The sequence below is a fragment of the Arvicanthis niloticus genome, chromosome 2, assembly GCF_011762505.2.
Source record: "Arvicanthis niloticus isolate mArvNil1 chromosome 2, mArvNil1.pat.X, whole genome shotgun sequence".
NCBI lineage: Eukaryota > Metazoa > Chordata > Mammalia > Rodentia > Muridae > Arvicanthis > Arvicanthis niloticus.
Window position 1 is genome coordinate 11,377,056 of NC_047659.1, and position 17,059 is coordinate 11,394,114.

At 41.3% G+C, this 17,059-nt stretch overlaps 1 protein-coding gene across 3 annotated transcripts in view; it reads right to left on the reverse strand.

Annotated features, from left to right (window-relative positions):
• The window catches only part of Pbx3 (PBX homeobox 3), a 193,460-nt gene that overhangs the window by 13,326 nt on the left and 163,075 nt on the right, over positions 1-17,059 (reverse strand). For all 3 annotated transcript variants that reach the window (XM_034494572.2, XM_076928548.1, XM_076928550.1), the window contains one exon: positions 14,089-14,224. In XM_034494572.2, the coding sequence (XP_034350463.1) occupies positions 14,089-14,224 (136 nt within the window). The remainder of the gene's footprint in view (positions 1-14,088; positions 14,225-17,059) is intronic.

Below are 17,059 nucleotides of genomic sequence, written 5' to 3' on the forward strand. Positions count from 1 at the left end.
GCAGCAACCTTAAGGGATGGGTTTGAGGAAGGAGAATACACACTCACACAAAAGATCCATTGGTGAGAGTTTAAACCTGCATGGATGTCCTTGGACACATCACCAGCTGCTGCCTGGAGCACCAGGGCTCCCCTGGAAAATGCTGCCTGAAGTGGTTGGTCTAATTCTGGCTAGAAGTTAATTCCTCTGTGACCACAGCCAGGAAACTCTATGACAGGGTATGCCTGGAGAAGGCCTTCTTCACTGTAAGCATGCGGCTCACTTGGGCAACCACTCCCATGGGATACAAAGAGCATTTGCAACTAGACCAAGAATAAATTGGTCAGCTCCAGGAAAAGGTATGCAATTTAAGAAACAAGTGAGTGTGTGTGTATGTGTGACTTGTTATTTACCCTAACTTTTCCAGAGACTATGTCAACAAAAATTATATATATTCTCTGATCAAAATTATTATAAAAACTTATCTTGAGGAATTAGAGATACTTGTACAAAGATAGTTACCTCAATCCTAATTATAATAATAACAACTAAGATAAATAATATGTAATAACAACAACAAAAATGTATAGGGACCTGTATGATGGAAAACAATAATTGATTATAGATCATGTTGAAAAGAAATACTTATTGACATGGAATTATTCATAATGTACTGCAAAGAGAAGAAAAATTAATTTTTCCTTTCATACAATATGAGGTCTTTGTGTGTGAAAATACCCACAGACAGACATGGGTGCATACAGACACAGACTTGTATGTGTGCACAGGAATGAAACATCACGTCAACCAACCAAGTGTGGTCATGATTAATGGTGGATTTTGTTAGCATATAGTGCTTAACAGATATAATTCTGTAAAGTACAGGTATCTGGCATCCTGTACAAACTTGGTAGTGTGTGGAGTTCTCATACACACTAAGATAGCCATGTCAGTGGGCGATCACCAGCCTGCCTGTACTTCATTGTCAACAGAAATGTCATTATTCAGTTTTGCTTCTAAAGCAGTTACTGAGAGCTGAATATGGTAGCACATAACTGTAGTCTCAGCACATGGGACACTGAGGCAGGAGGATTGCTTGTGCCTAGGGGATCGAGACCAGACCAGGCAACATAGTGATAGTAAATACATACCACTGAAAAGTCATACAGTACTTAGGCGTTTTATTCTGGGCCCCAATGCTTCAGGAAGAATCAATTCTAATTCCTTATCTGGGAGAGGTTTCAAGTAGCAAAATTCCAAATACAAAATTAAATTACTTTATAAATCTCAAGCCATTAAAAATTTCCCAACAGCTTTGTATTTAAGAAAAATTCCATGTTAAAATAAAAGGCTAACCCATCTACAATGTCTATACAGTCACCAACAGGCAACTTATCAGCTGGCTTTAATTGTATCTTACATTTCCATTTCTATCACATTTATTTATCATGCTAATAACAACATTAAGTAAAGGAGAAAGCCATCACTTTGAGACTTAATCTGCACAATTGCAGGGTGCTAGCTCTTCCTCCTTGGCAGGCCACGTCTGGAAGAGACAACTAACATGGAAGCATCACTATTGAAATTAGCAAACTGAAAATTTATGAAGCAGAGCTCTTGACAAACTTGCCACTGTGTCTCCTCATGTTTACCTGTGATGCTTTATGTAGTGTGCCTAATTAAGCAAACATGGAATGCTGAATGGGAAGCTGTGTAAAATGGAGCATGGCAAGTGTAACTGCATGGCTAATGTTTTACCTCTATCAAAGTTTTTCCCTAATCAATATGTTCTTATCCCATGCTATAGCTCAGTTTGAAACGGAGGATAGGAGCCGGGTCTGTTGAACTTTTAAGGCAAATGTGCTGGTAAACACTAAACCTCATTTCATTCATTCCTCTGCCCCCTAAGGCAGGCATCTGGTAGCTTCTCAAGGGCAGAAAGCCTAGATCACTGTGTGGTATGTCTCCCCAGAGGCTATAAAGGACAGGCAGATAAATGGTCCAGAGAGCTAACCAGAGCCACCAGTTCTGCATGTTCTTGCCTACCTGTGTTCCTGTCTACTGTAGGCCAGTCATGACAGTTAAGGCTCACCTGTCCTGGGCTATATTAGGGGCTGTGACATCCACTCATGGTGCTGCTGTAAAAATTAAACTTTCCAGTACAAAATGATAACCCAAACCTTTATTTTCACTTTAGAAAATAAATTCCAAATGTATAACAACAGGCTTGAAACCAACTTTTGGAACACAATTACTTCTAATGGAAGAACCAAAAAACTTAAGATTCTGCTTCCACATTATGTGAAGTAACTTAAAGCCAGTCAATTCAAAATACTTGTCAAGAACAGTATTTTTGTTTGTCTGTTTGTTGGAAGCTATGAAGATTTTATTGCCATAATGTGCTGACACCCTTAGAGTTTGGCTTCGTTCTTTCTCCTCTGCGCATGACAGACTCATAACCACTCGTGACATTCACAAAGAGCCTCATCTGCAAGAGTCTATAAACTGTCAGCCTCATGGCCACAGTGCACACAGGATGACACCGATCATCTTTCTAAAACACGTGCTGAGAGTAGCTTCCACAGATGGTGTGTCCTTTAAGATTACTTCTCTTTCCTTCCCTCAAAAAAAAAAAAAAATAATTTCTCCTACTTCTAAAAATAAAACTAGGTTAGGTAAACACTCCATGCTTTCCTTCCTGGGCTCCAGAGAGCCACAGTCTCACAACGGGGCACTGCAGCTACAGAGCAGCTTTCACTAGTGTGCTACAAGGTGGAACTGTTACCAGGTAGCACCGTATCCCAGAATCCAAACCCAAGGTATTCTAAATAATAACAGGGCAGATTTTCACCCTCAGATGTTTCATATAAATCTAATGATGGTAAATAAAAACATAAAATTTTATTCAGTCCTATATAAAAGTCCTAGCCAAGCCTTGTTTATTCCAGCACCACTGCCTAGCACACACATGGCAGTTTCTTTTGAAACATGAAGGAAGATGTCAATGATTTCCTTCCCTTCTCTTTATTATTTCTTACAATGCTGGAGTCAACCTAAGCCTTCCCATATACTGTGAGCACTGTATATGGGAAGTCAGCTCCTGACTGACTTCATTTAAAAGGGGGATATTTAGCCTTAAAAGGAATCCTGCCCTTGAAAATACATGAATACACCTTGCTCACACCACATTATATGCATTTAAAGAGTAAAGGCTAGGTCTGTGAGAGTTTAAGAACAGACATATTCCTTCCTCACCCTGGATCTCAGCATTTTGTAGTCTGCAAGAATTTGAGGGCTGGCAGTTGGAGTTAGTACACTGATTTGTTGGAGGTCAGAACCTCCAGCTCCTGATTCCTCTCTTGATCAAGTCCAGTGATCGGCTCCCAGCCCCAAATGCTGGCTGAATGGCTGCTAAAGTAGCACTGACTGGGTGCTCATGACACACAAATTGTACCGCTATCTTCACAGTGATCTCAATAAGCACTGAACCTCACAAAGACATGCCAGCACTCCGAGTTTACAGACAGCACAGCTCCATTAAACAGCCCGCTCTAGGTCCCAGCAAATGGTGGGCAGCTTGGTCAGAAATTCCTCTGCCCTTGGCTAGACTGGACATTGATCTACAGTTGGAATACAAATTTCTCAGAATTTATGCTGTGAAAGGGCACTGTCGCTATCTATTTTGGGCTATGGGTAACTAAGATGAGTTTTGGCTAAGAGCTGGTATACCCTCAGGACAATAGTTTAACAAGTTGAATGAGACACAGGAAAAGGAAAATTACCACTCTAGAATGTCCTTACTTTGGCCTTCTATTTTCATCTGACATGGTCCCAGTTAGGAAGATTGTGAGTCCTTTAACCTCTTTCTACCCCTGGACTCCGAGATCTGCCAGTGCAAATCACAAACTCAGGCCATTAACAGGCTTTGCCAGTGACCCTACTTTTTTGGACTCATCTCCGGCCAGAGTGTTCATCCTACACATCTCAGGAGTATTGGAAAGGCACTGTGTCCCCAAAGCAACCCCCTTCGTCATTGCTTTGACCTCTTGCATGTAGTCTTACCTTTACCTTCCTTCTGTTGGTCACTACACTTGTACTGGCAAGTGTAAACATTAACAAGACGAAGGAAGCACTCCATATGTGGTGATCAATCCTCACAACTATCAAATGAGCTAGATTTTATTATTTTCCCTATTTTATAAACAAGCAAACAAAGACCTACAGAGTCTTAGTGACATTTTCAGATATTCAGCTAGTAAATGGTGGAGCACATAAGCAAACCATGCTGCTCTGAGTTCAGAACACAGGCCCACCTACTCACCTTCTCTTTGAGGTTCCCATTTCTACTTAGAGACTCATCTTTTAATTCCAATTTCTAAGAATGAAAACTACAAACACATGGCTCATTCTGAATACTAAAGAACCGAACACCCAAGTGTTAGTACCTAAGTTTGTGTGTCCCTGTGTGGGTATACACACGTGAATGTAGGCAACCTTGAAGGCCAAAGACACTAAATGCCCCAGAGCTGGAGTTACAGGCTGTTGTGAGCTGCAACATGTGGTTACTGGGAACTGAACTCGGGTCCTCTGCAAGAACAGTGTTTTTAACCATGAGCCATCTCTCCAGCCCCACAAGACAGATTTTTTTTCCCTTTGGTTTTTTCGAGACAGGTTTCTCTGTATAGCCATGGCTATCCTAGAACTTACTCTGTAGACTAGGCTGGCCTCAAACTCAGAAATCTGACTGCCTCTGCCTCCCAAGTGCTGGGATTAAAGGCGTGCGCCACCACTGCCTGGCGACAGATTTTCAAAGAAGCAGCACTCAGTTTTGTTGGGGGTGTAGTCCATTTTTCTTCAATTATGGTCATTTCTACCTTTATTTTTACTATTTCCTCCTTTCTAGTCTTCTTATTAGTCTCATATTAGTCTCCTTTAATATTCTGAGCTGGTTCCTTATCATTTAACTCCAGCTATCTGTGTGTATATAAGTACAAAATACATACACACACATACCATAATCAATGCACACCATAGACTATATATATGCATTTAACTCCAGCTATCTGTGTGTATATAAGTACAAAATACATACACACACATACCATAATCAATGCACACCATAGACTATATATATGCATTTAACTCCAGCTATCTGTGTGTATATAAGTACAAAATACATACACACACATACCATAATCAATGCACACCATAGACTATATATATGCATTTAAATGTATATATTTATTTCCCAGAAAAACCTTAGAAGTCAATGAAACTTTAACATACCTGAATTTCCATTAACACTTAACTAAAATGTTTTCAAAATTCCACTGTGTATTCTTTATTAACCCAAGGGTTATTAAAGATACTGGTTAAATTCCAGACATTCAGAAATTTTCTTGTGTCTTTTTATTACTGATGTTACTATAACTCCACTGTAGTCAGAAAGTATACTCTGCCTTAGCTTGTATAGTTCACATGTGGCAGAACCCTGTTATTCTGGCACTCAGAAGGTAGAGGCAAGAAGATGAAGTTACAGAGCAAGCTCAACATCAGCTGGGACCACCTGAGTCCCCATCCCTCCCCAAAACCTAACACACACACACACACACACACACACACACACACCACATTCTGCAACTATTGGATATAGTATTTTATGTAGCTGCAAATTTTTGTTCAAATCTTCTATATTAGTGATACTTAAGCGCTCCAGAACAACCAACATCAACACCAATCTAGAATCTACAAGCTGTCAGAACCACTGTAGAGCCTTTGGTTCAGAACTTATAAAAACAGGGTTCTGAAATCTGTATTCTGACCAGTGTCTAGATCATTCCTGTGCATGCTAAAGCTTGAGAAGCACTGTTTTGTGTCCATGCTGTAGTGTGCATTTGTGTCCATCTGCTGCTCAGTAACAGAGAGATATGGAATTCTCCTACTTATATCCTATTTGACTACGTTTTTTTGCTTGTTTAGACTATGATTATTGACATACTTGGAATCCTATAATCCCATAAGTATTTCTAATCTGTTTCACTTACTCTGGATCCCCTTCCCCCTTTAGATTAGTTTTTTACTCTATATCTCCTTGGTGTTTATTTGAAAATTATATAGCCCTTTAGCACCCTTAAAGTGACTAAAGATTTCACAGTCCTGACCACTGGAGGTTAACATTAACTAGTACTTTATTAGTTGATATTTTCCCAGAAAATGCAAGAGTCCTAGAATATTCCCCTTTATCACTTACAAGACATTATCATCATACATTTTAATTCTGTGCATACTATAGACAAAGTAGGACATTAGTATCCTTATGTAATAGATTTTGATTCAAACCCACCCAACTGCTCTCTGCTTACCATATTCTACAGCTTCCTATCTGAAATCTTTTACTTCTATATGAAGATGTATGTGTGTGTGTGTATGTGTGTGTTCAGGCTGGTCTGAGACTTTGGAGTCAGCAACCTTGATTCCTAGAACACCACCCAGGAAAGAACTGGCTGTGGCTACCCGTCAGACCAGCCTTCTGCTGATGCATTTTTCTTTGCTTAGAATGCCTTTCCTTGCTAGTTTTCCTCTAGGACATCCTATCTATCCATCTCCAGGTTCTACAGATCATCTTTCCTACAGGGCCATTCCTGGTGCTATCGGCAGGAGGTAAGTAAGCCTCTCCCTGTCTGGGCAGAGAGGACAGGTGAGTAAGGACAGAAAAGCAGCCAATAGAAAAGAACAAGGCAGTCAAGGGCACCTTTGGAGAAGGCTTCTGGGAGGGAGCATCACAGAATCACAGAATCACAGAGAGAAGCCAGGGGTTCTGAGAATTCATCCTGCACTGATCTGCATCTTTGCCCTTGGGCTACACCATCTATTTTCTGATCACTCCTTCCTCTAGCTCTCCACCCTGCTGTGGGCCCTGAGGCTGCCCTCTGCCTCGGGCTCGCCAATTGCTGGAGGCTGGAAGGAGATGAGAGGAAGAGGAAAAGGAGGCCACGGCAACTACTCCCCTAGCACCCGGCCTCTTCTCAGGGCTCGTTACTGGTTTCTGGTTTCTCCGTGTAACATCCTTCTGAGGTTCTGGCAACTCTTCCTGTATCTCTTGGGGCTAAGAGGCAGCAACAGAACCACCTGCCAACATTGTTTCCTTACACTCTGCCCACAGTTTTATAAATAGTCACTTTATTAAAATCGTCTCGCATTTTTCTATTTTGAGCATGCCATCTGTTTTCTGCTGGGACCCTGACTTGCAGATTAGCCTACTGCCCTGACAAGCCTCACAGAAGTGAGGCACTAGGAAGGTGAGATGCAGTGATGAGAGACAGGATGCAGAGGGACTGGAGGGAATACACATTTACACAGAAGAAAGGGGATGGGTACAGTGAAGTAGGGAAAGCTGGATGGTCCACATTCAGATGGGAACTTCCTTTAGGACAGGAAAATTCAAAACCACTTAAGTCTATCACGAGAATAGATTAGTCCCCCTGTTCTTAGAGCTGAGTATCACAAAAGGAGTGGTAGAGATTCCATCAGAAAAGTCCAGTCTGAAATATGCATACTTGACATTCCTAGAGCAGGCCTAAGAGCAGGCTAATCACTGCCCCATGGTAGGCACCCCTTTCCCAGATCAAGCAGGTGACCCTGGTCTTCACTAGGTGTTACTGTCCACTCAAAGCACTCTCATATTTTTACATCTGACTCTTTTATTCTTTACACATTGTTTAGTGACAGTGTCATCTCTACTAGGATACAAAATAGGAGCCTTTAGAATAGAAGGTCTGTCACCTTTTAAAACAGTGTGAAAGAACCTCCAGACACAATAGCAGCCATTTTCCTCCAAGCTGCTTCTGGTCTATCTACGGCACACTTACAGCCGAAAACCATTTCTGCTGGTGTCTACTGCCAAAGCAACTGAAAAGGCCTTTATGGACAGCTGAAACAGATACGGTAATTTGATAGTCATCTTCTTCCCCCCTGCTCTAATAATTACTTTAACGGGCTTCTTCTTGTTTTTAATAGATTTTTTTTAATAAGGAAATCTTACTTACAAATTTTAATTAGCTTACTGAATATTCACTGCTTTGGAGTAAGTAGTTTAATGAGTAAGAGACCTCAGACTACTAACTAGCCTAGCTTCTTCACAGCAGCTTAGGGGAAGGATGCAGCCCTCCCAAGAGCCCAGTCTGTACACACCAGCCAGACTCTTGCCTGGGCCCCTGGGATACAGAAACCATAGTGCCACTGGCAGGGAAGAAAAGTGACAATCCACTTTCTTCCTTTGTATCAAGCATCTCTAGCCCAGATCCGCCACTCAGGAAGGCCTGAAATAGTCCTTGTCAAATCATTCTCTGAACCTCAGACTCCTTATCTGTGAGGAACAGGTCAATGTTGTTTGTGCTGGACTCTTAACAGACAGGTCCTGTGCACCAACTCTAAAGGCTTTGGAATGTTGGTTAATGGCATGAATGAAGAAATGAATCTAATATCACTTAACTTCTACTATTTCTGGTTCTCTTCTGCTTTAAAAAAAAATTCATTTTTTTCATTACAGTACTTTTCAGTATGGCAGCAGTGAAGTATAAGTTAACATTTTTCATTCTAAAAACACCTAACTGAAAAGACAGACTCAAAATCAGAATCAGGAGAACAATGGAGACTTTGTGTCTTAGTAACTTGAATAATCCAAGCAAGTTAGCTGTACTCCAAAAGTAAAGGAATATTAATATCTGCTCCACTAATTAAGAAAATGTGACAACTTAAGTATGAGTCTCCGTGTATGTGAAATTTGCAAGAACAGCGTTGAGACTCTTCAGGTTACTGTGTGAAAGGGAACTCCAGCTTCTCAGTTGAACGGAGCCTCAGAACAGGAGACTTGACTCTGGTCCAGCTAAATTCTACATGGGGACTTGCATTTACAGCATGCTATCATGTATCAAAGGAGGACTGCTATGGCTTCCATTTCCACTCTCCTATCCACTTAGGTTTTTACATATGAGCTTTCAGAGCTACAGCACAGACACTATACATATATTCAAGAAGAAATTCTTACTTTTCTCTCTGAAACTTCTCTCTGAAATCTTTCCCTATTGTTCTTAACGGCAACTCTATACCCTTGATGCTCAGGAAAAAATGTCATCCATACCCGACTCCCCGTCACCTCCTATGTCAGCAGCCCTGTTGGCTGTACTTCCACAGTGTATCCAGAACCCAGCCCAGTTCATCACCTCTGCACTGACACCCTGGCCTAAGCCACCTTCATCTTCTGCCTGCATTACTACAGGTGGTGTCAGCTTCTCCTCAGCCCCACGATCTATTTTCAATCAGCCACTGTGGCAATCCTGTTAGAACACAGATGATACTGTCACTCCTGTTTCTCACCTGACTTGGAGTAAAAGCTGCAGCCATCCCCACTGCCCAGAAGCCTTCTGGACACATGGCCTCTTTAGTAGCTTCCTCTACTCCTCTTTTACATAGGCTGCTTCCACCCCAGGCTTCCAGTGCTATGGCCTCTGCCAAAGAGTTCCTCACCAACTGCACATACAGTGTCCAAATCTCCAACTCTACCAAGTTCTTTTCTTCACCTAGTAAGCAGAACATCTCCTAACCCCACACTCTCCCTCCTTAATTTTTCTCCATAGCATCTATCATTTTCTAACTTGCTATCCCATTCACTTACCTCTTGTTATATTTTCCCACAAAAGCTTCTGTAATCTTAAGAGTAGGTTTGTTATCACAGTGCATGTAAACTCAAGTGATGTGAAAAGCACTCATACAGAAAGAGGCTAGCATCCTAGGTACGGAGCGTGATGGATTTTTATAACATGAACACACCTAGAAACCCCAGACTCACAGCAGGAGTCCTTCCCTGGCCTACTCACTACTCCCCTAAAGGCAGCTGCAGCCTCACTTCCAGCACCTAAGGGTAACATGGCCTGTTTCTGAGTCTGTTATAAACGGAATCATGAGTCTCTAGCATCATGCAAATACACATAGAGAGTGAATTTTCAATGCTGAATCACAGTCCAGTTATGCATAAGCAAATCACACCGATTTCCCCATTTCCAGACATTCGCACTGTCTTGGCTGTATGACTACCACTGCCACAGACATTCGACTATGAATCTTGTGGCAAATATCCATACATGTTTCTATTAGGTAAGGCTAAGAATCAGTTGAACAGTTTTCATCTAACTGAGCCCTTGTATTACCTATGGCATCATGGGGGTATTTCCCCACTTTTCAGATTGGTTGTCTCTGGGCAGACATGGGATTGACTGCCTCTTCTTTATGCATTTATAGGAATTCCCTGCATACTGTGATTGGACATGTGGATTGCCATGCCTGGCCCCTACTGATTTTTAATTATCAAAGAATTTGAAGAAATAATAAAATTTCAGTTTTATATGTATTATCAAAAAGTATATTGTTTGGCTAAGTGTGGTGACTCGAGTTTTAATCCTAACATTCTAGAGGGAGAGATAGGTGGATCCCTGTGAGTTTGAGGCCAGCCTGGTCTACAGGGTGAGTTCCAGGACAACCAGGGATACACAGAGAAACTCTGGGGGGGGGGGGGGGGGGGACAAAAAAAAAGAGTAGCAAAAACAACAACAACAACAACAACAAACCGTATTGTTCTTATCTGTTAGAGTCTAGAGACACCTTAGTGCTCAGTGATTAACAGCACTAGCTGTTCTTCCAGAAGACCCAGGTTTGACTCTCATTACCTACATGGTCTGTCTATAATTCCAGTTTCTGGGGAGTTTGATGGCCTCTTCTGGCCATGCATATACATGGTACACAGACACACATGCAAACAAACACCCATATAAAATAAAATAATTTAAATTATTTGCTTCTACTTTTCATGAACTTGAACTAAAAATTATAAGGATGGAAACCAATGTGTTTAACAGAATAACCATTCCATCCACTTCAGAGATACAGAAAGAGGGATTTGCATGGGAGGTTAATTTTTTAGACAGAACGTAGGTGAATTCAGAAAGCTGTCACAACTTAAATGGATACATATACTGACTGCTGAAAGTCTCTGCTGGGTGGGACAAGATCAGGAAGCATGTCTTAAGACAGGTGAGTATCTCTGTCTATATTATTCCTGGGCCTCACCCTTTTCTCAAAACTTTCGATGATGATTTCAAAACAAACTATAGAAAATAAATGGTGTAGCCAGGTGTGAGGGAGGATGCCCATTGCCACAACTACTAGGAAGATGAAATTATGAGGACCATTGTACCCACAAGTTTGAGTGAGGCCTAGGCAAGATAGAAAGATAGATATTTAATTTCAAATAAAGACAAGAAGCATAAAAACCAGGTGTGAACCAGCAAACAGTACTTGCTGCCAAGCCTGATAATCTGAGTTTCTGGAATCTACGTCAGAGAAAGAACTGACTCCGTGCATGTGCCAGTGCACACTGCACACCCACACGCCCCATACAGAAACAAATACATGGCTTGGTTTTGTTTTTTCTTTTAAAGTCAGGTGTGATGACACATGCCTGAAATCCCCACAGGCAGGAGGCAGCAGCAAGTGCCAGTCTGGCCAGGCCACACTGAGGAACGCTGCTTCAGCGCTTCTCAAAGCATAGAAACAAATGCAAATGCTACACTAAACAGTGTTTTAGAACACTTGTTAAGTGTGTTCCCAGTCCCTTTAGAAGTGAAATCTCTTGACAGGCCAGACAGAAGAAAACCTTTTATTGCTAATTCCACAAGCATATATTGAATACGAACTAGAACTACATCTAAATTGCTATCTATATACTAAAGCTATCTGGATTATAGAGCACTTGAAAAGGATATAATGTATGCTATTCCCCAATGCCAAATATATTGTTAAAAGTTAAAAACAAAGAGTGGGAGCAGAAAAACACATTAAAGGATCCACAACATTCAGGCAGGAAAGCAGACCTGGCTGTCAGCTGGCTCAGTACATAAGCCCTTTCACTAGAGTTTGGGACATGCACTGTGCTGTTTAATCTATGCTCAGCTTGGCTGGGTCTAGAGTCACCTACAAGTCACATCCTGGGGCTGTCTGTGAGGTTATTTCCAGAGAATCAAAAGGAGCAAGACACAATGGGGATCAAAGTTCAATTCACAATCCAACCTACAGCCACACACTCCCACCAACAGGCCTCCTCCATGAAAGCCTGTGTCCTCAGACTGCGATAACAATAAGCCCTGCCTCCCTCCTGTTGCCCCTGGAACCCAGCACATTATACTCAATGTTTCAAGTGGAAGGCAGTGCTGCACAGTCTGTACAGAGGCATTTTCTATTAAATATAACTTTGGAGCTGGCAATTCAAATCAATTACATCCCATTTGAAACTGGCAATCCTGGAGACTGAAGTTCTATCCCTACAATCCAGGAGGAAGCAGAGAACCAACTCCTGAAAGTTGTCCTCTCATCTCTGCACACAAAATTGCACATGTGTGTCTACAAAAACACTAAATAAAATATTTTTAAAAGAAACTAGGCAGGAAACAAAGTACACCACAATTTAATAAGCAAAGGAAATTAAGCTTTGAATGAAATCTTAATTATAAGTCAAAGTTGCAGTAGAAACAATATTAAAACAAAAGTTTAAAAAAGCAGTCTAGGTCAGGAGTGGTGGCCTCAGGCCTATAATCCCAGCAATATGGAGGCAGAGGCAGGCAGATTTTAATGAGTTAGCTCTAGGCCACCCAGGGCTATACACTGAGAACCTATCTCAGAAAAACAAACAAAACCAACAACAAAACAAAATCAGAGTAAACTCAGGGTATTATTTTCTCTTAAATAACAATAGCAGAAGGCATTAATATAAGACACTTATTAAAACACAAAGAGGATTTTTTTTTATGTCTTGGATTCAAGTGTATAGAAGGAATATATGCATTATATGTCAAGATGTGGTAGTCTAAGTAAGAATGGCCCATATAGACTCCTGTTTGAATGTCTGGTTCCCAGTTGGTGGAGACTGTTCAGGGAAGATTAGGGTTCTATTGAGGATTCAAGTCTATTGAACACTGAACTTTTAGGAGAATTAGCTTTTCTTTGACTCCACATTATCAGGACAGATTCTTATATTATCACTGTTCATTCCCAAAAGAAGCACCGCTTACATGGCAAATTATTAAAGAAGTGAAAATTTGAATAAAATGTAGGTAATTTCAGCTACATATTTACAGTCATCCCTCAGTAACTACAGTAGGGTGTACTCTGGAATCCCCCAGGGGATATCAAATCCAAAGATGTTCAAGTTACATGAACAAAGCATTTGTAGTTCACCTACACATATCCTCCTGTATACTGAAGTCATATTCATAGTACTTATAACATCTAATTCATTACTGTACTATTTAGCAAATAATCATAAAGCTATACCTGTTGGCACAGATGCACTGCTTTTCAATGGGTACAGGAGGGATATATATTTTTAAATTAATTAATGATTTATTTTTTATGTATGAGTATTTTGCTTGGATATATGTCTGTGCACCAAGTGCCTGCACAGACCAGAAGAGGGCATTAGATCCCCCAGGACTGGAGTTACAGATGGTTGTCCTCTGTTAGAGCAGCAAGTGCTCGAAACTGTTGAGCTATCTCTCTAATCTTGAGGAAGACTATGTTAGTATCTCAACCTACAATACAACGTTGAGTAACAAGGAAGAAAGCAAAGAAAGCCACAGGATTCCAACGCTGTAGCACAGCTACCTACACACAACTGTGTGAACTCCTTAGGCTTTCACTGAAGAGTTCAATTACTTTCCTTTCAGCAACAAATAAATGGGTTTCTTATTGATACAGCTTGGGTGAGCTATGTGGGTAAGGGAACCAGGACTACATATAATGTCCAGGAAAGTGAAGTATCAACAGCGTCTCTCCCTGCAGCACACTTACCTGTCAGAAGCAGCCTGACACTTCACTCCTTGTCCTTAGTGTTTGTAAAACATCATGTAAGCTTTAAATTCTCACATTAAATAATGCAAATATGCAGATTTTTAAAATGGCTTCTCTGAAGATGACCATTTGGCTATGACAGCAGATGAGGTCCTGGAGGTGTAGGTATCCCGTCCCGCATCCCAGAAACCACAGCCCTGGGGTGTCCCTCACCTGTGATACTGTGATGCTGCATTTCTTGGCCAGCTCCTCTTTGGCTTCTTCACTGGGGTAGGGGTTGCTGAGGTGTGAGTAAAAATATTCATTCAAGATTTCCGTAGCCTGTTTACTGAAGTTACGCCTTTTCCGTCTATGACAAAAGCAGGGAGGAAAAGGTGAGTTACAAGTATAATCAGCGTCAGCCAAAGGGACAATTAATTAGGACCAGATAAAAGAAAGTGGGCATCCACTTCTTCTCTATGAGAGCTCCGGGAGACTCCAGGAAGCCTCTGACATGGCCTGGCCCTGTCGAAGGTATTGCATCACTAAGAAGAGTGTAAGAATGTGAAGCACAGTTCATCTTATTCTTTATCCAAAGAAGGTTTATTCGAAACTTAATATATTCTAAGTGTTAAGTGAGGACACATGGGGAATGAAACAGACATGCTCTAGGGAACTTACAGACACCTGCAGGTCAGAAAGGGGGTAGAAAGACATTAAATAAAAACACAGGCTGGGGCAGAGTGGGGTGGGGTGGTGCACTCCTTTAATCCCAACACACAGGAGGGAGAGGCAACATATCTCTGTGAGTTTGAAGCTAACCTGGTCTACATAATGAGTTCCAGGCCAGCGAAGGACTATATAGTCTAAACCTGCCTGAATCCCCTCTCTCGGCAAACCCCACAGAAATTAGAAGGTTTTCAGCACAGTCACCATACAAAGTATCATGAAGAAAAAGTGTGAGGTGAAATGACAGTGTGTAACAGAGACACAAGACACAGGCTACACACTCAGGAAAGAACTCCTTGAGGAAATCAATCCGAGATCCAGAAATGGATAGGAGTTAGATGAAGAGGAGAGGTAAGCAGGAGTAGGCAGAGGAAATGACCCTGACATACAAAACCACTTAGTCTAAAGGGCTTGAAAAGGCTGGGGCTCAGAAAAAGTTAGGGAGCGCAGGAGATGGTCTGAAGGAAAGGTGTGCTTGGGTCAGAGAAGCTGGGCACCTCACAAGCTAACTGAGCTTTTAGACAGTGCAACAGGAAGCTGTTGAGGCTTTAAGTTTTCCTGTTTTTTTTTTTTTAATAATTATTTTACATTTGCTTATTTAATGTGTGTATACTCATATGTGCAAGTATATGCATGTGTATGGAGACACTCGTGTTGTAGGGCTTGGTTCTATCCTTCCACCAAGTAGGTTCCAGGACTCTAACTTATGCTGTCAAGCTCAGTATCAAGAATATTGACCCATGGTACCCCCTCACTGGCCTCACTTTTCATATATTTTTTATTTGTTTGTTTTTAAAGACAGGGTCTGACTATGGCTGGCCTAGAGCTTTCTATATAGACCTGGTTGGCTTCAAACTGCCGGCCTCTGATCCTGAATGCTGAGACTATATGCTTGTGCCAGTTTCCATGTTTTTAATGGTCATTCTGACATGGAAGACAGTGGAAGTGGACACAAAAGGAAATGCAGAGACTACTGAAGATCTGGCACCACTGGTCAAGCTGGAGGTAATGGTAACAAAGAACACAGCGAAAGCCACAGAAATAAGATTCAAGGTACACTTAGAAGGCAGATACCATAGGAACTGTGCAAGAATGCAGGGGTGGGAGAGATAAAAAGAAAAAATAATCATCAAGAAAGATTTATGGGATTTCCCCTTTAGGCAACGGCCTGGGCTTCAGTACAAGTTCCTCACAAAGGAACAAACAGGAATATATTTTGCTGTTTTAGATAGAGTGATGTGTGTGTGGCAAATATCAGAAAACCAAATATTTACTAACAACATATTTTGAGTAGCAAAAACATCACTTATATTTGGTGGTTATTATTTCTGTTTTGAAGAATTCCAGCTTGAAAATGAACATCTGTCAGATTTCACTTTAGATTAGCTACTCTGTGACTGGAAAACGCCTTCCCTAGATAATTCTCTCAGCACTTGCTTCCAAATCATCTTAATGACTTTCTCAACTGTGATATCCTGCACTCAGAAAAGTGAGTGTATGTGTGTCTGGACCTGCTGGTTACCACGACATCACTAACATGGCAAGTTGGATACAACCTGGCCAGTACAGCACTCAGTCAATGAAGTAATTAATCTAAGTTTGATCAAAGCATCACAGGTTTCTGTCCTGAACGTTCTTAATTTTAATAACTTAGGGAAGTTAAGCCATTGCATTCTAGGGGTGATTAAAATGAAAAGGATTTGATGATGAAATGAGTAAAGGAAAAGGAATAATAAGGGTAGATGAGAAACCCACAGAGAATAATTCATATTTTGCAGGAATCACATGTGGCCTGAAACTAAAGACTGAGGTCTGACCTCCACAGAGGCACCCCTGTGGAGTAGAGAGTGAGGTAAGCGGGCTAGGAATGGGCTAGAATTGGTACTGAACGTGTCAAACTGAAGGCATTCTCTATTGAGAGCACACAGGAATGACCTGCACATAAAAACCCACTTTTGCAGCTGTATGTGGAAACTTGAAGACAGTCATGCCGGGTTCCTCTGTTGGAAAAGAGAATGAGCTGCCACTGAATGATAGCTACCTCAGATACCTAGCTGTCTGCTCTAATTCTCCTCATACCCCAAAATTAGCCATTCCATTCAACTCTACTGCATGGCTACAAGGTGCCCAGCAACAAGGCCAGGGTTCATGGGAGTAAATGACAGGCAGGCATTTTTGGGGGCACTGGGAACAGTAAAGGAAGGAATAGAAGGAAATCTTTAGAAAGTAAAGTTTGACTCAAAATTTTTGTCGAGAGACCAGATTAAAATGCAATGTCGACTTAGCTCTGCATGAATTACAGCATGGGAGAAGCAGCCACACAAGTTTGTTCCAAATGCTTTACACGGATTGTTTGCAAGCTTGTCTAATTATTAAGAAAACATGAACACGGTCTTCTGGAAAGGCACTTGGAGCAAGGGCTTGCCTGTCTGGATAGGTATGTAGGCCTGGAGCACAACAAGCTTGCTTCTTGGCA